Raw genomic sequence first — 26849 nt, forward strand, 5'->3', positions numbered from 1 at the left:
TGCCTGAAACAGGTCGAGACAAAGATAAGCAGAAACAAAGAAGTGACGTGACAAAGGAGAAAACGAAATTGTGAGGAATGCCTCCTTCACTGTCCAGGATACAGAGATACAAGAAAAGGTCAGTTTCAAAAAATTCTTTTAAAATAAAAACAAATTAGAAAACAGTCAACAGAAACTGTGTTTCATCTTGTAGTATCACATGCAGATAACAGAATAGTGCCATGTTACATCCTTTGCTCAGGTTAGCTGTGAAATGTAGGGACCAACTATATATACCTTCAATGTGAGAGACTCATTAAGTGACCAATAGGCCCTTGTTTCCCTGAGCTGCTGAATAGATCCTCTAACCAGAGACTCTAAATCACTTAACCATGGCTGTGAGTTTGCATGCCAGACTGTTCATAAATACCAAGGGGCATATTTACAAGCATCTAGCGCCACCGGAGTATCACCTTTTGTGATGCTCCGGTGGCTCTGTGCACTGGGCCATATTTACAAGGTGGTGCTAAGCTTCTTTGTGTGGATTAATGCCGCCTTGTAAATATGGGCCCCTCTGGTGCAGTTTTCTGCAGTAGAGGGGCGTGCAATGGGTGTTGGACGTTCCACCGCATCACACATAGAGGTGCCAAATCACCATTGTAGATTGTTTATGTGCAGGAAGGGACACCTTGGGGGTGCGCCGTATTTTTGTAAATACGGCGCATCCCTGCATTTCAGAACTGACACAGTGCGGCGCTGCCAATTTTGGTGCAGCACCGCGCTACGCCAGTTCCTTGTAAATCTGTCCCCAACTACTTATGTAGATTATGTCTACCTGCATACCTTTGTGTGAATGCTGGTACCTGATTTACAAAATCATCATAAATCTGCCCCCACAGAGTTACTCCTATGCATCAGTGCTAATAGATGACTTTTTCACACACACACACACACACACAAATTTCCAGAATTACACATAATTTTCCAGAAGTACTCCTGGAAAGCTGGAGATTTCTAGGCAGGCTCTTGGGGATGTCATGTGATTACTTTACTTTTTAGGGTCGAGCACAAAGCGCTCTGTCCCTGGTGTAATCTCTCTATGGGCTTTTAACCACGCCCATCAGTTTGGTTGGTTTGTGGGCTTGCTGTTTACAATTCGCTGCATTTCATTAGTGAAAGGCATGCATACGTCATGCATTTTCTGGTGTATAGCCCTCCTCGAGCGCAGTGGGCAACTACTGAAAACATACGAGGCTCCATGTTTTCCGTATGGTTTCTGGACTACTTTTTCTCTTTATTTTGCAGGCAGCGCAATCACGCTGGGCAGTAGTCACCCGCTTTGCATGACATCGACCTTGTTACGTGGCTAATTGCACTTTTGCAGGTTACATGGCTAATTGCACTTTTGCCGGTTACATGGATAATTGCACTTCTGCCTATATGTTTCGCTGCAAGCAAACTTATGTTTCCTTTTGTGTGTCTCCGTCACGCTTCATGGTGGCCGTGGGCTCACTTATGTGAAACTGTTTTACTTTTCAGTTTATGTGGCAAGAAAAGTCAATTTTGGAGTTTAAAACGGGAATAGCTCTAACTCGAGCAAATGCGAGACCTGTTGCATTGCAAATGCTTGTTTTAATTGGAGTCAGCATTGCCCAGCATTGTACATCCGGTACAATTTAACATTAGGGAAAGTCATCAACTCTGCGCAGTGGCACATTTGTTCTTTTTACCACCTCATCTACCATCACCAGAACTCTAATGATGTTTTTAGGTATTTCGATCCACTCTTGACTCTTCAAAGAGATTTATGCCAGCCCTTTCCAGGGGCGAATCTCCAACCAATTTCAGGGTGGGAAAGGGACAGAAACAAGCTTGCGAATGGCCACAAACTGTTAAGTGGGTTTTGACAAGGTTTCAGGGTTGAACTTGCCATTCACTGTCCACCCCTTGTGTGGGACTTAACCCCAAATAATGTAACACAACTATGGAGTGATGTTACATGGCAGTCGTGAATTTTATTTTAAATATGAGAAGGGGGTAGGAGATTGAATGTTTCGTCAGTTTGTCAGATACAGAGGACCTGATTCCTAAGGAGAGTCATAAATATGCACCCGCTGATATTTCGGGAATTCGCAAAAGCTCCCACAGCAACAGTTGCAGGTTTCTACTTGACGAAAACATTTGGGAACTCCGGCCCAGATTTATGAAAAAGTGGCACATCAGCCCTAAAGGGCCACGTTTTCTAGGCCGCCCTATCAGCACCTTATGACACAATGGTTGTGCTGTTTTTAACATATAGAGCAACATGGTGGTAGTTAGAACAATAGCGCCAAATTTGTTTATGCTATTGTGGTGCTTTGCTACACTAGCATCAAACGTTTTGACACTAGTGTAGCAAAGTGCAAGGAGGCCCATTGATTAAAATGGGTTCGTCATTTATGCCTCCTCTGAGCAGGCATTACAAATGACAGAAAAAATGGCACAGTGAAATCTATTAAATTTCACTGCACCATTTTTTCGGGCCTTCAGGCACTGGAACGCCCCCTTACATACATTATGCCTACTGCAGGCATAATGTGGCACAAGGGTTTACAAAGTGGGGCAATGCATGGATTGCCCCACTTTGTAAATATGGTGCGGGGGAAATGCCACCTTAACACCACATTTGCATCAAAAAAAGGACGCAAATGTGCCGCAAGGTGGCAGTAGGGGCTTCTTAAATCTGACGCTCCGTTTTCCCATGAGCAAATATACATACAATTAATCATGCAAAAATCAGCCAGCACTTGCAAATTCATTTTTTCTTTTTAACTCAAAGGAGAAAATATTTTACTCTCTGGAGAAATCCTTTACACTCCACTACACCCACCAGTTTCGGCGGTGATACAATCACCTACTTACACTGGAGAGACATTTACTCTTGCTTTTGTTAGGAGTTTTGCCGTTCTACAGGGTGGAAAATGGTTTGGAGATTTTTTTTTAATACCCGCAATCATGTAGGTGTGTGTTTGGGCACAAACTTATACGGCATTCTAGCCTTGGAATGCCCAATCCCACCCCACTTCAACCACTGTGACTAGATTTATTTAAATCAAAGTAAACCTTTGTGGGAGCAATTCATTTATGGAGTGCTAAAGCAGCTTTTGTGAATTCTAAAAGTGGTTTTGCCCGCAATGAGTGGATAACTAATGACCTGTTCACCTTTACATAATGAGTTGGAATCTTGCAATGAGCGGAGGTGGGAGGGATCAAGCCATTCAAATCTTGGATTTGATTAGTTTGCATCTGCTCCCCAGTGAGAAGCAGTCCATTTCCATAACCAACCATCACAACTTACACCCTGTGCCTCCCTCCACCCCCTTAGAATGGATCCTTCTGCAGCAGTGAGCAAGGGCTCAGGTACTCGAACCTGCTACTGCCTTATCCAGTCTTACCCCAAATCCAAGAACTTCCGTCGGGTCTTCTTGTCCAGCCCCATGGTGGGGCTGCTGGGATCAGGTGGACTTGTGTCCCTGCTGTCGTCTGAAACACAGATATTAACAGAGAGACGCGATGTCAGAAGCCAGGTATACATAACTGCATGGAGACCAGAGATTTACACACCATTACTCACAAGGAGTTATCTTTCACCATCAACATCCATGTTCAACAACCAGCCCTCAGAGGTCATATGTCATTGGGAAAGTCATTCCTGCATCTGTGGACCACCCCCTACAATGTTTGAAGAATTAACATATCTGCTCCAAGGGAGCAGGAGAGACAGGTTGAGAAAGAGAGAGAGAGAGTGCGTGTGTGTGGGAGAATCAATGCTGATCTTCAAATATTTCTACAACATGAAGGCCTTCTAACGCTTTTACCACACTCTGATCCTATTGTAATGTAATCCCAAGGGGCGGCTGTGCATTCTTGCATATTCATGCTGTCATATTTGCATTTTAATTTGATTTTTTTTTTGTCATTCATTTCCTTTCAGTTCGTTTTCTCGTAAAAAGAGACCGGCTGTCTCACTGATGCTTTACGCATGACTCCCTAGGGAGAGGGAAGGTTACAGCAGGGGCTTGTGGGAATGTTAATGTTGAAAGGTCTAAAAGTGCCCGCTGGCAAGTGGCAACCCATCTCCTCTCCAGCCTTACTGTAATGTGTGCACCAGGAGGCGGACGTCTGCAAGTGGGTGGAGGGAGAACTTGAAGGGATCATCCAACCAATGAAATGACGGGGAGGTTGGTATCTAATTGTTGACCTCTTGGCACTGTCCATCTGCCCAAGAGGAAGGGGTAATGAGATCCTGAGTTTATACTCATCTGCACCTGGCAATGGTTTGTGAAATGTGCTAGAAGCTGCAGAACCCGGCCCAGTGTGGACCTTTCTACAGCGCATGCAAGGACTTTCCTGCTGCATCCTCATACGTTTCAAGAGCAGGCAACGGGATTTGCCCAGGGTGACTAAGAAAACGGCCTGGTCCCTTTTGTGCACCCTGTAGCCAGTGTCAGCCAGCATTCTCCTCTTACTGTCACTCTGTAGCTGTGTAGATCTTTAGGGGTCATTTGCAAGCCCCTTGCGCCACCGTAGAGTAATTTTTTATGCTGCAGTGGCGCAGAACTGTCCCCGACCCCGCGCCAAATTTACAAACTTGCACTATGGAACCATTGTGTCAGTTTGTAAACCCTGGCACCACATTATACCTGCGGCAGGTACAACGTATGCAAGGGAGGCGTTCCTCCCCTAGCTGGCCAAAGGGAATGGCGCAGTGAAATCTACAAGATTTCACTGCGTCATTCTAGCGTCATTTTTTTATGCCTGCTGAGGGCAGGTGTTAAAGTGACACTGTGCTGTTTTCAATGCCCCCCCTCAGCATTGCTGGATTAGCATCAACATTTTGACTCTAGGTTTGCAATTCTACAGTTTAGCGCCACAACTGCGTCAGAATTTCTGATGCAGCTGTGGACACAGAGCACCATAGAGCACCGTACAGTAAATACAGCACTCCCATGGCGTTGTTAGGGGGGTGCAGGGCGGCACAAGAAAACTTGCAAAATCGATCTCGTTGCGCCAGTTTCTTCTAAATGAGGCCCATAGTATTCTATGGTTTGTATATGGTTCCCTTCAAAACTTTCATGACATCTGTACATAAATCTGTTACTAAGAGGCCTTAAAAACCTTACCTTACTTACTCAGTGCAATAGCCCTTCTTAGCTCCTGTGGAGGGAGCAGGGAGGTTGTGCTTGTGCTGAGCTTTTGCAACTCCAGAGCACCTCTACTCTGCCTGAGGCCGAAGAAGGGATCAGTAAATCGCCTCAAGCTGGTTGTTCACAGATGGCTAGCGGACAGGGTGTCTGTCGCACATTTCTCCTCAAGGCTAGCAGTCTCACTCAGTTCTCCAAGCCAGCACAATTAATCTATAAACCACAGTTATACCAACCCCTGGTAAATTAACACAGAGTTAGTGCCTTTACACCATCCCTTAGAGCCAGCACTAATACACCCCTCCCACCGTTGGTAGGCTTATTATCTTGTTTATGGTTCTTACATCAGGCCAGCCCTGAGTGCTCTTTCCAGAGTCATTGATAAAACACACACTTCTAAGTCAAAAGTATGAGCACCCCTCTGCACCACACCCACACCTCGCTCCTAGGAGCCAAGTGCCACTGCCCCTTAGAGGGAGCTTTACATATCCATCCTCTGAGCTCAGCTCCGCTTACCTTCACTGTGGCGCTCGGCCAGGCGCTCTCGGCGGTCGCGGCGGGTGTAGATCGGGGAACTGTCGGAGCTGTGGCAAGACTTGGGGGGCGAGTCGGTGGATGCAGACACCAGGGCCTCCTGAGAGGAATCGTTAGTCAGGGTTCGGTACCGGATCAGTGGGGATGAAGGCAGCTCCTCTTCATCTAGGGTGCGCTTGACCACAGAGGTGTCGAAAGAGAATGCTGTGTTGCGGATGAAGGGCGAGGACGCGGTGGAGGATGACGTCTGAAGAGCAGAAGGGACAGGAGATATCATGTGTGTGCTACAGGGATCAGCCATCCATGGGAAAGCGCCTTTAGTCTCAGCACTGAGAACTTACAGTAGATGGATAATAGTCATTGAGACCACAGAATATACTAGACTTACTACCTGACGGAGGGTGTTTAGTGATTTAGGGAGTCATTAGGAGGATGTTTGACGTACAACCTTCAAGCCACTAAGCAATTCGTATTCTATACCTGGTGTCCTGATCTATCCCTCAACGACACTCCCATTACCCCCCAATGGAAGCTTCTCTCGTGACCCAGTACTACAAAAGAATGAGGATTAGATGAGAAAAACCTGTCCTCAGTTCATATTCACCGCCTGTGTAAAAAAAACAAGAAATACACTGTTGTGTATGGTGGGAATTATTGGTCTTTTGTTTTTTACATTCACAGTCTGTGTAAGAAATGACAACAATGCTGTTACTACTGTGTGCGCTTTCAAGACACCTAACTTTTAAAATGAATTACTTTTGTATAAAACAGTAATAAGTGCAATGCCCAGAGTTTTTCCTAGGAGATAACTGCTAGGGCTGCTGGATGACCGGGCTACCAGATACCAAGGCTTCCTATTCTTGATTCGACCTCATGCCACTTTCTTTCACCATCGTGGACTTCATCCCTGCTTCTCCACTTTGTCACTCTTACCTTTCTCTTTCTTTTTGTTTCTCCTGGTTCTGCCTTTTGCTTTGTTGCTATTGGACAAGTCTAATCATGAAAAATAAGTCCCAGACCCAAAAATTAGTATGGGCGCCTCTCACCTGCAAACACTGGCACAAATTAAGCACTACCCCCATATCTATGTGAGACACTATTTCATCATGCTCCACCACTTTCTTCCCATTGTCCCCAAAGTATCTGTACTTCCCGTCTTCGAATGGATAGTACAGCCACTTTGTGTTTTGATAAACGTTACTTAGGGCTCATTAAAGCTCAATGATGCACTAAAACCATGCAGTTTTTTACTCATTTTTAACACTGTTCAACAGCGGTGCAAGGGAACCACTGGCCCTAATGCAAGAAGGTAAGTGGATCTCCTGCCCTTGGTTGGGAAGGAAAAGGTCATCCTAATTTTGGTGCAATAGGCTCCTCGCACCATAAGGCCTCAGTTCTCATGCTGCACCAGCTACATCCCTTTTGGCGTGGGGGCCATTCATTTTTTTTTCAGTCCTGCCTTGGGAATTCATTTTTGAAAAAAAAAAACTTGTTGAACGTTTGTCGGGTTGCCGTTCATCAAACTTTTAATTTATTGATAGGAACCGCTGTGACTGTGGTTCCTGTCAATGGCTAGAGATGTCTACTGCGCCGGCAGACAACTCAAAATCCCGAGGATGGGTACTCTGTCAGGGCGGTGAACTATTTTACCATCGTCTGAAGTCTAAATTAGGCCCTAACACTTGAAGTAACCAGCACTTGCTTACACCTACTGCTCTCACCTTCCAGAGACTCAATGGGTGATAACAGCACATAAGGATAATGAGGTCCTAAAGTGTGCAAGGTAACTCTAGGCACGTTTTAAGTCATTTTTTTGCATAAAAGACTAAATCAAGGACAAAAATACAGAAATTAACGAACAAAAATGCTATTTGTAAGTGAGTGGTTTTGCTTCCAGTTTTTACACAAGCTGTAATTTGAGTTTTTTAAAGGTCAGTTTTGGCATTTTTTTGATTCTGGATTTTGGTGCCTCAGCCGTCAAAGAGACCTGTCGCTGTTGTGGCGGTCCAACTGCCACATTAAGACCCTGGCGGTCAGACTGCCAGGGTTCCGCCAGCACCACCAGAATCCATGATACCGGCGGCCTGGAGGTGTCGGAGATCGTAATCCACCAGGGCAATGCTGCATGCTGTGCTTTCCTGTAAATTACGACCTCGTTCTCTGCCAGCCTTTTCACGGCGGTTAGACCACAATGAAAAGGCTGGGGGAGAACAGATACAGGGGGAACAGGGAAGCCCCTGCACTTGGCATGGGTAGTGTAAGGGCCCCTTTGCCCAGCACCGTCACATTGTTCACTGTCTGCTTTGCAGACAGTGAATATTGCGAGGGTGCTCGTGCAAGATTGTTGCCGGCACGATTACTAGCTGGAGACAATGCTGTAGTCTGTTTCCCGCTAGCCCAGCAAGAGGAAACAAAGGTTTCTGCCCGCCAACCTGGGGGGAACTCTTAATAGCTCCAGAGGAGTGGTCACCACAAAGGCGGCGGCCACCCTGTCAGGAGTTTGGCGGATGGACTTTCCTGTCCGACAAACTCTTAATTGGGCCCTTAGTCAATTATGTCTTGGCTCAACCTGGTGGAGAATTTATCTCTCACCTGATGCTATTGGCTGTTTTGATGTATCCTTTCAACTCCACTCTAGTGATCGCCCTGAACTGCATGAGGGTCTACTTTACAACAGTTCACTGTGTCCACTCCTTGTAGATCCCTCCTATTTGTCTCCCCTAAATGTGCTAATGCTGGATGAATTAGCAAATTAAACCAGAACTACTGTCTTTGCCAATGTTAGTTTCTGTAGTCATTATATTAAAGATATCTTATAAATGTAGTAGCAACAGTTCCCAGCAGTGACAACCTGTAGTAAATGCTGTTTGCACCTCTGGCGTTCAACCTACACCACAAAAACATGAGCATGATGCGATACATGAACTAAGACATCGACATTAAAATTATCAGGTAATACATCATATTTATAAGACATGAGATTGTACTCTGAGCTACTCAGACGATTAATAGGGCTGTTGATGTAGGACATCATGGTATATTATATAGTATGACTGCCAACCTCTGCTAGGCAAGGGTGATGATACGTGATGTATAGTCTGTTTATAGGTGCATTATGTATTTACGGCTCACCAAACAGAATTAATAATTTTATTAAGGAATAAATTAATATATCAATGTGAAACCAGAGGCAGAGAAGAATCTGGTTACCTTATCATCCTGTGATTATCCAAATCCATTGCATAAGGATGCAAAACAAAGTAAGTGCATTGCTTTCTGGGCACCCCAGCAGTCCACAGTACACGCCTCAGCCACAACTTATAAAGTATTGAAGACGGGTAGGTTTAGCTTCGCAAAAGATGTCGAGATAGGGAGAGGCCTCAGTTAACATTGTTCAACTCCCAAGAATGAATCCTCTATTTTACAAGTTGGAAGACAGCGCTGGAAAACCCCGCTAGAGTAGTCAAGCACTTTACAAATTCATTATAATTTAATTATCATCAAGATGTCAAGGCTTGGTCTCTATGTAATTATTGGCATTTGTAAACGCAAAGCTTGCTGGAGCGTGAAAGAGTGATTTTAGAGGATTACATGTATAATTGGTATAGAGCATCCTTGTACACCCTGCTACGTTTGGATGTTCTAGACTGACTACGGTTACAGTGGAGAAGCCGTACAGACCTAGCTTGCGCGAAGCAATAGGGTCCCTCACACAAAAGAAAACTGCCTTTGGAATTGGGTCCTACAAAGCCGGAATGTATGTGATGTAGACCTTTTTGCTGCTATTCAGATAATTGGCATATGTATGTGCCACCTGGAAATCCAGGGATGCTACCATCTCCCTTTAATGACTCCCTCAAGCTTGTTTTTCAGATTAAAACTCCAGTTTTGGGAGTCTGATTCTGAAAAAGCAAAAACTTTGTCAAAATTTGCTGTATGGCCATCAAAACCGACAGCAGTTGTCCACCGAACATTTTGTACATTGGCAGGAATATAAACGAGCTGACCCCGTTGGGCTCCAAATTTGGCAGATAGAGTACCGTTAGAGAGGCGTCTGTATGGCTACATCAGGCCCTTTTAGGTTTTGTTAGTGTGCTTGATATAAAGAGTCACAGTACTTTTTATTTTTAAACTATGTACTGTCTGTTCAGCCTTATAAGCACGCCAATTATAAAATATTGGACAAGCTATTTCCAGATTAATGTGGAAACCTGAGATGACTTCGGTAATAAAAGACGAGTACATTGTGAGCCAGCACTTCTGTGTGCACTGGGTGTCGCAGGGCCAGTGCTTGAAATGCACTCACCGACACTCTCATGAAATAATTGCCACTTAGAAGTCTGCCACGAAGTTCATCAGTTGTAGATCATGGGTTGCCATGGTGCTAAACAGTGATTCTGTCAATAAAGACGAACATTATCAAATTCCACAGTGACTAAGGATGCCTCACGGGTGGAAGGCGAAGAGAACAGTCCATCAATTTACTGCCTTCTTATAAAATTCAAAGGCTTGACAGTGATTCCTGAAGCTCCAATGATGGTTGCTAGTTGTGGCGTGGTACCTACAGAAACCCATTAGCAGTTCAACATAAAGGTTCTTTTTCAATGGTGGGACTACCAAGACCCGCTTCCTGGTGGTCATGCGGCTCTCTGAGGGAGTGAAGAAAGGAGCTTCCACTCAGTGTCATGGACAAATAATAGGGGAACATGCTGCCACTGCACAGTTAGTGGCATTTAACCATGCGCAGTTTTGCAACACATACAATTATGCACACAAATATGCACACTCTGGCCAAGAAAGGAATTGAGGAAGGTTTCCCAGAAATACACTTGAAAACGTAAGATTAGCCCTGCTTTGCAGGCGTTTTCCTGAAACTGTCAATAATTTCAGAAGCCAATAAATCTACACCCATGGGGGGGGTCGATAATCAGGATGATAGCAGTGGCATAGCAAGGGTGCCATGGTCCCTGGTGCATACAAGGGAAATTGACCACCATACACCATTGGGTAGTAACATGCAGCCATAATAGCAGTTTAGGAAGCATTTAATGCTCCTGGTCGTGGTGCCAATGCATCTGCAGCACAAGTGTTAGCTGTGCCCCAGGCTGATACTCACTCAGTTCTCCTAGATCTACTCAACTAGTTGAGGAAAGGCAGGATTGGGAAGAAAATGGGCTTCTGTAAATCAGAGCACCCTGTCCTACATTCAATGGCACTTAAGCACTCACAACTAACAGGTAAACTTAACTAAGATGAGTAGTAGGAGCGGTGGCGTTTTTAACAGCACCTTCAGGAGCTCTGCTGCGGGGTAATGAAGTGTCCTGAGGATACCCGAGTTTTCGTGAGGAGCGAAAAGGCCTCACTTCTGGAACTCTGTGCAATAGGTTACTCTTGTAGGATATACCGTGGGTGAGACACGCGTGCAGGAAATCCTGGGAAAAGATGCTGTATCACCTCCACAATCAGGTAAGAGTGGGGAAGCAGCCAATTTTAGGGAGAGGGCAGCTAGGGTGCTCAAGTGCAGCTGGAGACTTCAACAGCCATGAATAGCGGCTAGCCGGTCACAGGACAACCTGGGTGATGGTGCCGGGTGGGACTCCCACCAGTAAGGGCGAGTGTGGTGGGCAGCAAGCCTAGTGGGCCGGTGGCTGGTCTCCTTACTCCTCATTACAGATACTGTTTTCACCTGTAAATAAGTGACACCAGGCATATTAGTCTAATTAGGGCAATTAACCAAAACCAGGACTACAACGCATAGAATGCATCAGGTTGTCATGGAAACGGCACAGGACTGGAAACCGTGTGTATAAAGACATGGAGCGAGGTGGTCACCCTACAGGTGGTGTTCCATCTGCGCTCCCCGCCCGGTGATGCCCCGCAGCCTGCGGTGCACATGCCAGTGTATTTCAAGCATAGGCACTAGCGTGCATGGATTTGTTATCTCCCCGTCAGCGAACACTGTGGCAATGCTCACAAATAAGCACATTACCCAAAGATACGAGAACTGGGACGTCTACAGTGAGGTGGGCACTTATAAACATCTAGTGAGTCAGAGCCAAGAAAGCGGGGCGAGGACGCAGCCAAGTAGCAGACGTCAACCCTCTGGCTGTGTGGTCCTTTGCACCCACTGAAACTGCCTTCCTGAGCTTATTATACTTTGAGAGCTCTGCGCCACTCTCCAAAGTTCACAATGTTTTTTTTTTTAATTTGTGAAGCTGATAGTCAGATGACTAAATCCCCAAAATAGCATCCTACAAAAAGCATAATTTGTAATAACGGTGCACCAGGGCACATAACCTTAGTTATCATTAGTGCACCAGGTGCAGTGGCACTGGGGCCCTGCAACCCAAAAATGGCAGTAGTGTACTACCAAACGGAGAGGAAGTAGGATCCATTTTCTTTGCTTTCACCAGGGCATCTCGTGGCACCTTTTCTATGCTACAGCCAGAACTAAATGGAAGAAAAAGATATGTAACACAGGTATTACTAGATAATTTTACTGTAGGTGTGCACAATTTGCAATTTTTAAAAAAGTTTGCCAGTTTGGCAACTTCATGAAGTTGGTGACTTTTTAAAAATATAGAAGGTGAAATACTCCACATAATGTATGTTTTGAGTACAAACAAATGCTGTGAAACACATTTTTGGTTGCCGAATTCTCCCTTTAAACATTTTTCTGGGAAAAATTGCCTGTAAAAACGTTTTTTTGCAACAAACATCAACCCTAAAGGGGAACACGTATGCAAATAGCAAATTGTGAAGTGCAAAGCTTATCAGCTTGGTAAAATGGTAGCAGAATTGTAATTTTGCACACCCTTAATCACAACAAAGGAATCCAAGTCTATATTAAACTTTACTTTATTTTTAGAGAAATTAAGTAAATTAATTTTGTGGTATTTATGCTACTCATGTAATAAAAAAATGGAACAAAATAATTTTGCCCCCCCCCAAAAAAAACATTTCAAAAGTGGAGTTTCTTCATTTCTTTTTGATTTAGTCTAAGTCCCACAATCAGATCCAAACTGCGCTGGAACCCTGAATATATTTCAGACAAATATCTCCAACTGCTACATGGAGAAAATTGCACAGAGAAAACAGGTTGAAAGAGGGAAGGCCTATGGTTGTACCATTTGTTAAGATGGAAACCACGTGTCTGACTTGCTAACCTCGTACTCGCCCAGTAAAACTGCCCAGGGCATTACCGCATGATTGCGGTAATAGGGGCATGTTTAAGAAAAGTGGCACTTCACACAGTACAGCGCCACATTTCTTGTACCCTTTAGTGCCCCCTTACTGCCACTATGTGTGCAGCGTATTTAAAATACAGTGCACCATGGCGCAGGGAAGGGGGCAATAGTGTCATTTTTTTTACGCTATTAATGTACTCTGCAGGACTAGCGCCAAAATTTTGGCGCTGAATGGGCCCATTATATTATATGGCATGCCCTCTTTTAACACCTGCTCTGAACAGGTGTTAAAAGTGGCGAACAAAATGATGCAAGGAAATCTGCTAGATTTCCTTGCGCCATTTTTCTGGCCCACCTAACAGGGGATCGCCCCCTTTGCATAAATTATGCCTGGGGCAGGCATAATGTAGCACAAAGGGTTACAAAGTGGCGCATCTCGGAAGTCACATGTTAGGTAGACATAGCCTGACTGTTCTGCCTGCATACTAAACAACTCTGTCAGTCTCTGCCATGTTGAGTGTGGTAAAATCTAGACCATGTTTATTCCATAGTCTAGATACGGAAGTGGAAGAAAGATCATTCCTCCAACATGGCGGCTCCTGTTGGATGGATTTATAAGAGGGAGACCAGTCGAGTTGTGTGCAGGTAATGCTCAACCACCTGATCACGGGATGCAATAAAAAGATGGAACCACGTTCTGCCCCCTACCTTCACGGAGTTAAGTGTGGCAGAGGGGCGGCACCGGGCCCTTGATGAGGTGAGCGGGGAATGGGCCAGCGGTCAACAATATGGAAAGAGAAAGCAATTCTCAACTCATGAGAGGTGTGACGCATGGTTTTCATAGAATGTTTGTTTACATCGATTTGCGTTTATATTTACACTTAGGCCCATATTTATACTTTTTTAGTGACGCAAAATCGGCGCAAACATACAAAATACATTGGTATTTTGTAAGTTTGCGCTGTTTTTGCATCAAAAAATGACGCAAATGCGGCGCTAAAAAAGTATAAATATGGGCCTTAGTGTGTGAATGCTGAGAGGTGCTCCCACTGTACTCTAGTTTTGGAAATTTATAATGAAAACTCAGTAAGTGGAATCGCATTCACATATCGAGAAACCTGACACCTGTGACACTGCCTTGGGTGATGGTGGGTGTTTTTAAGAGGTTTGCACTAAGCTTCTATTTATCAACATAGCCCCGATATGGGAGAAACATAAGCATGGAGTGCATGCACAACGAAGGGGCTTTAGGGACATGGGTACAGGCAATATTTCATGAGTGAACCTGAGACAATATGGGGACAAAGGAGTTTGCTTGTTAATTTTATATTTGTCTCTATATTCCCTTATAGGTAATTCTAAGTGTGTGTACTGGAAGAAATGATATATTGAATCTGTACGTATTACTTGTCATTAACTAAGTATGAGACAGATAGGGCATAGAACGTTAAGGGGTTATATGATCCTGTTGAAGGCCGAATGACCCTTATGGGCGATGGTAAGGGCCGAAACATGTTGACCTTGTACAGTATTTCTAGGGTGAAGGGGGATTGTTTCCCCATATCAGCACCGTTTCCTTAAACCTTTTTAATCCTATCTGGTGAAACCTGGAATAAAGATTGAATATGGATTTCACTTGAGATAGTTTTAACCATTGAGTGAGGTGCTCTTTATGTTTGTGGTCCTTGTTTGTCAGTCGTGTGTCTCTGTTTCCCCTCCCTATTGCTCCATTCCTTACGTTGGCTAGAGTGGGAATGTGTCAGCATAGCCCTATGATGAAGTATGCCACTATTAGTGGGTGAGGACAGTTTTTTCTAAAATATTATGCTGTATCTCTAGCTGGTGAGATAATTGTCGGGATCTCTATGTTTATTGCTTGTCCTTTTTGTGTGATTCGTTCGTATATTGGGAGGTTGGACAAGGATTTTCTTCCTCTCACCCCTGTAGTGTGTGTTAATGAATCCCAAGCCTCATAGATATTGTTTACCTAGCACAACCTAAAAACTACTCCCAATATGGTGCCCAATACCCAGAGATACTTAAAACAAAAACTCACTGTGAGCACTCCCTGCATCAACCAAGCACACAGCTACAAAGGAAGGATTAAAAAATCAGTCTTCATAATGGGAAGACAAGGGCAGAGGAGTTTCAGGACCGTGGCAAAGAGGCCCTGGACACGCAACTTATCCTCTCACTCTCCGAGGACCAGGCCGCCCCAAGAGCAAACTTCAGCAATGCCATGACCGATGTGGCCAAGTGGATGAGATCCAACTGTTTGAAGCTAAACACAGACAAGACTGAAGTAATCATTTTCGGAAACAACCCCTCCCCCGGTAGCCCGCTGCACTCGGTCAACCCCCGACCCCAACAGACCATGCCCACAACCTAGGCATCATCATCAACAGCAACCTCATCTTCAAGTAACAGATAGACACAGTTGCATCCTCCTGCTTCCTTCTTCCTCCGCATGCTTCAAAAGATCTTCAGACAGATCCTCTTTGACGCCAGAAGATCAGTCACCCAAGCTCTCATCACCAGCAGACTAGATTGCAGAAATGCGCTGTACACGGAAGTCATCACCCATCTCCTCATCCGCCTCCAAACCATACAGAGCTCCAGAGGCAGACTAAACCTAGATCTCCCCAAGGGTACCAGCATCGCCCCTCACCTCAGGAGCCTTCAGTGGCTTCCCGTGGAGAAGAGATGCAAGGGTAAGGTTCTGACCCTTGCCTACAAAGCCCTCCACAACATTGGACGCAAACACATCAACCACTGTTTTTCACTTTCCACCAGCCCACCAGGGAACTCTGATCAATCTTCCTCACCCTCACACACATCCTGAACATCCACCATAGCCACTTCAGAGGCAATTTCTTCTCCTACCTCGCAGACAAAGCCTGGAATGATCTCCCCCTCCAACTACGAACTGCACACTCCCTCCTCGACTCAAGACCTGCCTCTTCGATGAGAGGCCGTCAGCACGCAGAGTTCAACCCCCTGTGCCTGGATCCCCCCAGGATGATAAGTTGCGCTCAACAAATACAAATTTATTGATTCGAAACTGCCAATGAGGTTCACTGACTTTTGAAGAAGGAGCGGAAACCTAGGTCACTCTGGAACTACTTGACGGACTTCTGCATGCTCCTCGCAAATTTTTCTCACAATCCTGACATTCAGCTGGAAGGTAGGAAAACAATATAGGAGACCTAGGGGCCAAAAAATCGATAGAGCATCTATCACCCAATCTCCTCAAGAGGGAATCAGGCTGTACAAAAGCGGAAGAAGGACGTTATCCTCAAAGAGAAAGAGATCTAGCCATGAATGATGGAATCTCTCCAAGATCTTCTGCAAGAGGAAAGGACAAAGACACAGTGTCACCAAATAAGGAAGCCCATGTCTGAAAAGGTCCACAGGCCCATTCTCCTACTCCACTGAGAGAGAGAGAGAGGAGATTATTCTCTCACTAAGGGCATATCTCCTCAGAAAAGAGAGAAAGCATGGGTGACCCCATGCCCCTTGGTGGTTGGTATAGGCCCTCACCACCTGGTTGTCTGTCTGGACACACACTGCCTGCTGATGAATTAGAGGAGAGACGTAAAGGAGGGCCCTCTGTAATGCAGCCAACTTCGTCCAAATGGAAGATGAGAGTGCTTTCTGACTGAACCACCTACCTTGGGCTTTGAGATCCTTCAGAATTACCCCTCAAACTCTCTTGCTTGCATAAGTTGTCAAAATTAAGAGAGGAGGGAACCTCAATTGAAAATGCATGTTTGAATTCACAGAATGAAGCCACCATTGAAGGTTCTCTCAATTCTTTGCTGTCACTGAGATGAGAGCCTCGTAGTCCTCTAAAACTGGACTCCAAAATTGTAAAAGATGGCAAATCCTCAGGTAAAGATAGAGACGCCCCCAGGACAGAATAGTAAGAGTGAATGCCATCTTGCTTAATTTCTTAGCAAGGTCCTTGCAGAGGCCCAACTTCTTGCTAGAAGATTTAGCAAATGAGAGAACAATTTGTACTTTTTTCTGCCTTTAAGAACACTAGTCTCAGATCTGTCCGAAACACAGCCCTGATGAATTGAAAACACTGCAATGTGCTGTGGTGTGATTTCTTGATGTTGAGAAGAAATCAATGTTCTCGGAGTACTTTGCAAACCTGCTGGATATCTTCTTCTGCCTTGGAAGAAGAAGAAGCAGAGGCTATTAAGCATCATACAACTGTGGTCATACCTGAATACGTAATTTGTGGAAAATATCCACCAGAGGACCCAAGAATTTAATAAAAACTCTTGGTGCTGAGGCAAGACTGAAGGCTAATACTTGGAATTCATAATGGTTGCCCATCACTGCAAAGCATAGAAATCTCTAAAGGTTCACGTGGAAGGGAATATGCAGATATGCATCCACCATGTCTATCAAAGTCAGAAAGCCTCCAGGTTGGATGAGAGGTGCAATGGTCTGTAAGGATCCCATCTTGAATGAATGGTGAGGAATAAGCCAAATCACCTATTTGAGGTCCAACACAGACAAAAGTCACCTGATTCCTTCTAAACAAGAAGTATGATTGAATATCATTAACGCAAAGTAGGTGTCCACGCTAAAAAATGACGCAAACTCCATGGACTTTGGCGCTAGACGCGTCTAACGCCAATGTATAAATATGGAGTTAGTTTTGCGTCGGAAGTGCGTCAAAAAAACCAACGCAATTCCGGCGCAAACAGAGTATAAATATGCCCCCAAACATCTTTGAGCCTCCAAATGGCAGTTTAATCAGACAGGCCTTCTAAGTTGCATCAGGCTTCCAGGAAAGAATCAAATATGTTTGTGGGCTGCAACTGAAGTTCCAGGAGCTGATGCCACTGCACACAGATTATTGAATGCTATTTCTCATACCAATTGGACCTGCTGTTACATCATCAAGAGTATGAGAGAATAGTCTACACCTTTGAGCATGGAGCATCTAGTCTGCCAGTGTTTGAAAATCCTTCAAAAGGGATTGAACTGTGTAAGTTACATATGGTTAGGCCTAATGGCAACGTTCGAGGTGACATATGCTCATTTAATTGCATCCTCTATCTTTTTGTCTGCAGGGTCATTTAAGAGAGAGTCTTCTGAGACCACTTTGCCTTATAATGAAAGGCCGGCCATTAAACTGTTCACCTTGTCTGCAGCCAGGAACTTCTCAGAAAAATTCTCTAAGGGATCATATTTAGTCAAAAGTCTTGAAAATGACTTTTTATCACAATCCTTCTATTCATGAGATAACACTTGTCGGACAGTGCTATGAAGGGGGAAGAGACTCTGGCTCAAGTGCCTGGTATTGTGAACAGACATCTTCAAGGCTGGTTCCCAAAAGTAGAAGTGGAAATCCAAAATTGTTTCCTAGATGTGGCATTAATTCAGTAAGATCAGAACCCTGGACAAAGAGACCTGTGATCTTCTCTTCGTCATGGTCTGCAGGATCATCACCAGCATTATTCTTTGCATATTAGGTGGAGCAGGCGCCTATGTTGCTTTAAAGGGTGCTTTCACAACCGTCTGCATCAAGCATTGCAGGATATCAAGGGGTGAGGTTTGAAGGGCCTGGGTGACCCTCAGGAGAGCTGCCATATCAGCGTGGTGGTGTTTTCTAGAGAAACCAGAATACTGTATTGCTGCAAAACATTGAAGCTTCCTGCTTTAGCTGGTAACCAAGCAATAAAATAATGCAGTCTGTGAATTCTTGAGAGAATCATCATGTTGAAACCAGGCAGACTGGTTGCAGAAACACGCCGGGAAACCGAAACCGAATAAATTAATATTACTACTTGGAAAAGGGAATACAGCAGCCCTTTTCTGAATAAAGGATGCTAGCAAAAAATGGGTGCTCAGTGTATGATGTAAGTGTGCTCCTGGTCTTGTCTGCCTAGCAAGACGGACCTGACCCTTACCTGTTAAAACAAAGCTGCTAGAACTAGCTCCAACACAAGTGAATTAAAAGTTACTAAAAACAAAATAATAATAATAATAATAATAATAATGATAATAATAATAATAATAATAACATGTATACAAATTATTACTTTTAGCCAAGAAGGTAAAGTTTTAAGTTTTACATGTCTTGGCAGTGAAAAAATCCTAAATTTGTTTTTTTCACTTCTGTAAGGCATGCCTCTCCCATAGACTTACGTTGTATTGCCTTATTACATTTAATATGTGCTAACTTCTGATTGAGTAGGCAGAAATGCCATGTTTATATAAACCCTATGCTCTCATAGAGGAAAAAAACAGGAAGTGCTCACAGGGAGTTCCTCTTTTATATATCTCTGGGTATTGGACACCATACTGGAGGAGATTTTAGGTTGGGATAGGTAAACAATATGTGTGAGACTGGGCCTAGGCCAATTTTAATTATGCCAATGTATTCAGAGTAATTTCAGTAATTTTGCAATACCCTTGTGATGTGAAATTACTGAAGATTACTTGATTATGAGCATTTGTATGACAGGGACAAAAATGCTTAAACAAGAGGACAGGAACACAGTGTAACCGGCTGCTGGTTGCTGCTGTTCCAGTTATGTTGGATTTAGTGCCATTTTCTTCATGCATAATGCATTTTAATTTCGGACGTGAGGGTGCATTTTGCACTTTGCACTAAGAGAATAGCACCAAATGTAGGGCTACGCTTGATGAAAAAATCTGCTTACTCTTGTGGAATTAGCTGTAATTTTGCATAATTAGTCTACAGCAAATTATGCAAATTATGATCTCCCCACAATGAGACTGGGGATTCATTCATGGTGTAAGGACAGGATGAGGAAGACTGATGAGGAGATAATACCCTGTGCACAGTGCATTAACCATTGTTAATCGCCCACTAGAAGATTGTGAAACAGAGTTGAAGGTGAGGGCGCACACTTAGGAGAATGTAATTAACAGCTAAAAATACCTGAGAATAAGGCTATTGGAAAAGAATAACACTGAAGACAGGCAAAATGTATGCACTTTGCTTCAGCCTGCTTCAAGTACCTGAAAATGAAACTGCAATGTAGGGAAACAGCAGAAGTGAGACTCAACATTTTAAGCATTCTGACTGGCTGAGTCAGGTTCAGCATTCCATGCTATCAGAAAAGTGAAATTGATAATCACACTAGATGCACGCCAGAGCCCTACAATGATGGATCAGTCCGGCTCTCCAAAATCCCCCAAACCCTTCCTATTTGACAAAGTGATACTGGCAAGTGTCTCTGACGGAAGGAAAGGTCAATGGCAGCTTTCAGCCTGCCTCAAGGGAGTGCTTGAGTCACGAGTCAGCCATTTTGGTTCCAAAAATACTCCTGCCACGTTCTTGTGAAGGAGAATAGCATGAGCATCCAATGAATCGGGGTTGCTGTGAATAGGGAGAAACGCCACAGGGAGAAGCAGTTTACTTGGGGCATTGCGTTGCAAGAGGAAACCTACGATGAGTCCTGCCTAATGCAAGAGACTTTGGAAGATTACTTCCGTCTGACATGGTTAAGCATGAAGCAGCAGGTATGGCAGGCTATCGGAGAAATCAGTGTTCCGCCTCTTGAAGCTGCCCATCCTTCCATGCTCCACCACTCCTGCTGAGGGAGTGTTCAATCCAATTGCACGGATGCACAGGGACATACCCATACTTCAGTTCTTGAACACTCTAGATGTATGATAAGTGTTGTAAAAGTGACCACATAACATGAGATTACATTAATGTCTACCATATGCAAGATTACCAGCGGTGATCACCTCAGTCCATCAGGCATTGTTGCAAGCATTATTGTATAAAAAGCTCTGTCAATATGTAACGTCTACACATGGGTAATACACAACAGCTATTACAGAAGTGCCTCTGGCACCAACGTAATAACATTTGTGGAAAGGTTTTCCCAAAGCAACATGATGTGTAACTCATATATTAGCCTTACATATAGGAAACGTAGCCATTTTTCTCCAAATGTCAGTTTGTGAGTTCTGAAAATAAACACATTTTAGTTTCAATAACACACTCAATTTTGGTATACATATATCAGTTCAACCAAGTAAAAGCTTCTAATTTAGTAGGCTGAGCTGCACACAGGTGAGCTTCTTACAGGTACCTGGCAAGATATCAGTAGCTCACAAGTTACTTGTTGGCGAAACCTGGTCTAGACTACTGCATGGCCCTTGAAAGATTATTTTCCCCAAATATTCAAGAACTGGAATTAGATTAGGAAATGATCCTGTCAACTGAATAAGCGCATCAATATGCCCCTCCTATGATTTACAGAAGAAGCATAGAAATACCGTAAACTCCAGCAAGCGCACGCAAATCATGGTAGAACCCTGACATGATGGCTCAGTGAGCTGAACATTTATGCAGAAATATGCGGTGGTCTGCAAGTCTGATGCCTGGCAAGGCCAGATCAGTCTTTCATTCTTCTGAAGTCAGTGAATCTAGAACTGTTAAATTTGGTAACAGTAACAGCTGTTATTCATTTCTGTTAAAAGTGACACGAGGTGCAAAATAAATAAAAAGGTTGTTCTAATTAACATTATTATTATCAGAAAAATGTATGCCCCAGTACGATTGCTAAGCGAGGCCTCTGATATCACGAAGAATGTGAAAGCCCAGTGAAAATAATCTTGTATTTTATATTTTTTGGTGAATTCTGGCCCCTAGCATCCAGTTACTGCATTTTTTAATTCATTATGTGCAACAAATAGTAGAAAGGTATAGCTTCGAGGTGCAGAATGAACTGGAATGTCCTTAGCTGCACTACATTTAAAAGGAAGAAACATGCAGAGAGAAAGAAAAAATGCTGGTTACAGGTACTTCAGTGTCAAGGTAGCTCCTATACCTGACATGCTTACACAGCTGGGTTTAGTCAGGGCCCCTTGAATTATGTGATTTTGTGGCTATGGCGTTTGCTGCATAATTATGGATTTGCATATTGTCCGTCATCTACTGCCTAACCTGTATATTTTAACGAAAACAATGTTTCAGCTCAAACATACTGCTGCGCAGTTGAAGGCCTTGCACAAATTTGATTGCCCACCTGTCTGTTGCTAATTTTCTCTATTTGGGTGTTCATTTTATTCTAATGTGGTGATACCTATGCTCAGTGTTTAGAAGATGATGAAAGAATATTATCAGAAAGTGCGCCACATTACACCACAGCATTTGTGCTTTCTTCCAGCATGATTTAGTCAAAGCTGCCACATAATTTGGTCCTCCCCTGCCACATAATTTCAGTGACCCTGGGTTTAGTCACACTTAAGGGTGCATGAAAAAGAACGAGTAATACAATGGATAGGAAGAAAATAGGTATCTCAAGAGATATTGTTCATTAAGTGCATTTTCAGCTTGGCTGTGAAGGAGGAAATGATTTACTAAATTCTGTACCTGCTCTAGTGAGTTGTTTCCCTCTGAGACTTTGCCCTCTCCCTTTGATTACAGAGGTCTTGGTGCTCTATTGGAGTGAAAATTTATTTCCTGCTTCTTTTGTGTGGATTGTCCTGTAAGGCCTCTGAGCTAGCAAAGGTGTGTGGCTTTCCAAAGGATTGAGAAGGTGCTAAATGTGACTTGCTCTTCGATGGCCAGCCATTTTAGTTTGGCTCAATAAGAAGATGTATGCTCTTTCTCAAACAGAGGAGGCCAGGCAGAGACAGAGGGGGCATAGACAGAGAGAGAAGAACAGGCACAGATGGAGACTAACAGACATAGGCCCTCATTCCGAGCCTGGCGGGCGGCGGAGGCCGCCCGCCAGGCTTCCCCCCTCCGAAATACCGCTCCGCGGTCGTAAGACCGCGGAGGGTATTCCGAGTTTTCCCCTGGGCTGGCGGGCGGTCTTCACAAGACCGCCCGCCAGCCCAGGGGAAAACTCCCTTCCCACGATGACGCCGGCTCGTAATAGAGCCGGCGGAGTGGGAAGGTGCGACGGGTGCAGTTGCACCCGTCGCGTATTTCAGTGTCTGCTTTGCAGACACTGAAATACTTTTAGGGGCCCTCTTACGGGGGCCCCTGCCGTGCCCATGCCATAGGCATGGGCACGGCAGGGGCCCCCAGGGGCCCCGCGACTCCCCCTCCCGCCATCCGGTTCCCGGCGGGAGAACCGCCAGGAACTGGATGGCGGGAGGGGGAGTCGGAATCCCCATGCCGGCGCAGCATGCTGCGCCGGCTTGGAGGATTCCTTTGGGGCAGCGGGAAACCGGCGGGAGACCGCCGGTTTCCCTTCTCTGACCGCGGCTGAGCCGCCGCGGTCAGAATGCCCCGCGGGGCACCGCCGGCCTGTCGGCGGTGCCACCGCGTCCCACGGCCCTGGCGGACTTGTTCCGCCAGGGTCGTAATGACCCCCATAGGCCCTCATTACGACCCTGGCGGTGTAACACCGCCAGGGCCGCTGTAGGCGGGAGCACCGCCGACAGCCTGGCGGTGCCCCGCGGGGCATTCTGACCGCGGCGCTTTGGCCGCGGTCAGAAAGGGAAAACCGGCGGTCTCCCGCCGGTTTTCCACTGCCCCTTAGAATCCTCCAGGGCGGCGCAGCTCGCTGCGCCGCCGAGGGGATTCTGACAATCCCTACCGCCATCCTGTTCCTGGCGGCTCGCCCGCCAGGAACAGGATGGCGGTAGGGATTGTCGTGGGGCCCCTGGGGGCCCCTGCAGTGCCCATGCCAATGGCATGGGCACTGCAGGGGCCCCCGTAAGAGGGCCCCTAAAAGTATTTCACTGTCTGCTTGGCAGACAGTGAAATACGCGACGGGTGCAGTAGCACCCGTCGCACCTTCCCACTCCGCCGGCTCGATTACGAGCCGGCATCCTCGTGGGAAGGGAGTTTTTCCCTGGGCTGGCGGGCGGTCTTTTGGAGACCGCCCGCCAGCCCAGGGAAAAACTCATAATACCCTCCGCGGTCTTCTGACCGCGGAGCGGTATTATGGAGGGCGGCATCCTGGCGGGCGGCCTCCGCCGCCCGCCAGGGTCGTAATAAGGCCCATAGTTAGGGGCACACAGCTAGAGAGAGAGAAGGACTGACACACAGGGATGTGGTGAGAGATAGACAGAAACAGGTAGAGATGCACAGGCCCTTTCAGAAGTGGGCAGGCACAGCTAGAGATGAACAGCAACAGATAGAGAAGGACAGGCACAGATAGGGAAGGACAAGCACTGATGGAAACATACAGGGACATACAGAGTGGACAGCTGCATATACAGATCGACAGGCACAGACAGGGAAGGAGAGAAACAGACAGGCACAGAACAACAGGCAGAGAAAGCTGCACAGGCACAGAGAGAGCTGGACAGGAAAAGACAGAGGACAGGTACAGACTAGGGGATGGTGGAACTCACAGAATTTCATTCGGCGGAATTCCAAGCAGGTACCTAAAAACTCCACCAGATTCTGCGGTGTTCAGCCGAGGGGTGCGAATATGGACATTGTTCTGCTCATACTATGGTTTGGCACCAGTAGCGCGTTCCACACAGAAAAATCAGCACAAAGGGCAACACGCAACAAATTCGAGTTGAAATTGAGTTACTTTTCTTGCTGTTCGAGTGGAAAACCTACTTGCGAAGCAGTCATGTGACCACGACCACTCAAACTGCCCCTGTTAGAAAATCTTGAAGGAAATCCTCCCAGTAACCAGAAATTAAACTGCGGTATTTCAAATCTTGGGTGTGCTCGCCAGCTCGCATTTCTGGAGCCTCACAGGAGAAAAATATTCAGCCACGCGGTGATTGGCAAAATTCAACCAGAATTCCGCAGAGTCGCCGAATTACGCCAGATCTGCCTGTGGAATGTAATTTTCCGCCCAGGTTTAGTACAGACTGACGCAAGCAGAGAGCAAGGTGGTCGAATACAGAAAGAGACGCACAGGCGCACGCAGGAGTAGATATGAACAGATAAAGGCGTCAAGCACAGACTGAGACGGAACGGCACAGAAAGAGCCAGACAGGAGTTACCTTGCGCTCCACGGCCTCCTCCCCGTCAGTGGAGCTCACGCTGTCCCTCAGACGGGACCTGGTCGGGCAGTGCCTTCGTCCTTTCACGGTGAGCTGAGCCCGGGCCTTTTGCAGACTGCTGTCCAGCCGCGCTGTCTCTGGAATCACAGTATTAAAGTCTGGGAGTGAAAGGGAGGCAGGAGACAGAGAGGTGACAGGGAGAGACAGGGACCAGGAGTGAGGAAAAGCGAACAGAAGGAACATAACAGGGATACAGATAGGGGCATAGAGATTGGGAAGGAGGGAAGGGTAGAGGGGTGAGGGAGAGCGGAACAAGAGAGAGAGAGAGAGAGAAAGTGAGAGGGAGGGGCAGAGGTGAGAGAAACATTGAAATATTAAGAGAAAATATGATATGATGGTGTGCGACAAAGAGAGACAAAGATAGAGAGAAGGAAAGACAGGGACATGGAGAAAAAGGGGCCCGAAGAGAGGATAGGGAACAGAAGTGACAGGGAAGAGGCAGAACGAGAGAGGAGAAAGAGAGATAGAGGAGAGAGAGAGGGACAGAGAGAAAGTGGGATTGCGACAGAGATGAGAGGAAGGTACAAATATGGAGAAAGAGAAAGCCATGGAAGGGGGATTGTAACAGATAAAGAGAATGTGATACAGAGAATGAGAGACATAAATACAAGAGAGGCAATGCAATAGTAGTGATTCATGTGGGCCAGCAGAGACGATCAGAATATAGAGAGGGGGAGAGAGACAGAGAGAGAGAAAGGGGGAGGAAGGGAAACAGAGATTTAAAGAGGAAGAGACAGAGAGATAAAGGTAGACATTGGGGTCCGACAAAGACATAGACAGACGGCGGCATGGGCAGGTGTGGACATACCAAGAGAGGTCAGAATAAAGGAGGTAGGAACATGGGATGGGCAGGCGGAGGAGAGAAATAGATGCAGACAGTGAGGGAGTAGGGAAGGACCAGTGGATAAAGAAGGGAGAAGAAGAGAGAAGGCATCGAGAGTTAGGGGGTTGTCGATGTAAGTTTGGAAGGGTGATGTAAGAGAAGAGATGAAAAAGGGAAAAATGAAACAATTTTCAAAACAGACAACACCAATCAGAGACATCAAACATATGCGAAAATCAGAGTGCCAGAGACTGACCCAGCATGACATGTAAGGTGTGGAAGCATCAGAGCACCGGAGACTGACCTAGCATCAGAGCACCAGAGACTGACCCAGCATCAGAGCACCAGAGACTGACCCAGCATCAGAGCACCAGAGACTGACCCAGCATCAGAGCACCAGAGACTGACCCAGCATCAGAGCACCAGAGACTGACCCAGCATGACATGTAAGGTGTGGAAGCACCAGAGCACAGAGACTGACCCAGCATCAGAGCACCAGAGACTGACCCATCATAACATGTGAGGTGTGGAAGCACCAGAGCACCAGAGACTGACCCAGCATCAGAGCACCGGAGACTGACCCAGCATGACATGTAAGGTGTGGAAGCATCAGAGCACCGGAGACTGACCCAGCATCAGAGCACCAGAGACTGACCCAGCATGACATGTGAGGTGTGGAAGCACCAGAGCACCAGAGACTGACCCAGCATCAGAGCACCAGAGCACCAGAGCACCAGAGACTGACCCAACAGGACATGTAAGGTGTGGAAGCATCAGAGCACCGGAGACTGACCTAGCATCAGAGCACCAGAGACTGACCCAGCATCAGAGCACCAGAGACTGACCCAGCATCAGAGCACCAGAGACTGACCCAGCATGACATGTAAGGTGTGGAAGCATCAGAGCACCGGAGACTGACCCAGCATCAGAGCACCAGAGACTGACCCAGCATGACATGTAAGGTGTGGAAGCATCAGAGCACCAGAGACTGACCCAGCATGACATGTAAGGTGTGGAAGCATCAGAGCACTGGAGACTGACCCAGCATGACATGTAAGGTGTGGAAGCATCAGAGCACCATTGACTGACCCAGCATCAGAGCACCAGAGACTGACCCAGCATCAGAGCACCAGAGACTGACCCAGCATCAGA

General features: G+C 45.8%; 1 protein-coding gene across 3 annotated transcripts in view; it reads right to left on the reverse strand.

Moving 5' to 3' along the window:
• Positions 1-26849, reverse strand: part of SAMD14 (sterile alpha motif domain containing 14) — a 206530-nt gene that overhangs the window by 44135 nt on the left and 135546 nt on the right. Inside the window, exons 3-5 of one of the 3 annotated variants that reach the window (XM_069237824.1) lie at positions 24815-24951; positions 5679-5943; positions 3414-3501 (exon numbers count right to left, since the gene is read on the reverse strand). In XM_069237824.1, the coding sequence (XP_069093925.1) occupies positions 3414-3501; positions 5679-5943; positions 24815-24951 (490 nt within the window). Of the gene's footprint in view, positions 1-3413; positions 3502-5678; positions 5944-24814; positions 24973-26849 lie in introns of all 3 variants that reach the window. The other 2 variants (XM_069237823.1, XM_069237825.1) reach the window with 2 other exon arrangements.

The sequence above is a fragment of the Pleurodeles waltl genome, chromosome 6 (assembly GCF_031143425.1).
Source record: "Pleurodeles waltl isolate 20211129_DDA chromosome 6, aPleWal1.hap1.20221129, whole genome shotgun sequence".
In the NCBI taxonomy this organism is placed as follows: domain Eukaryota; kingdom Metazoa; phylum Chordata; class Amphibia; order Caudata; family Salamandridae; genus Pleurodeles; species Pleurodeles waltl.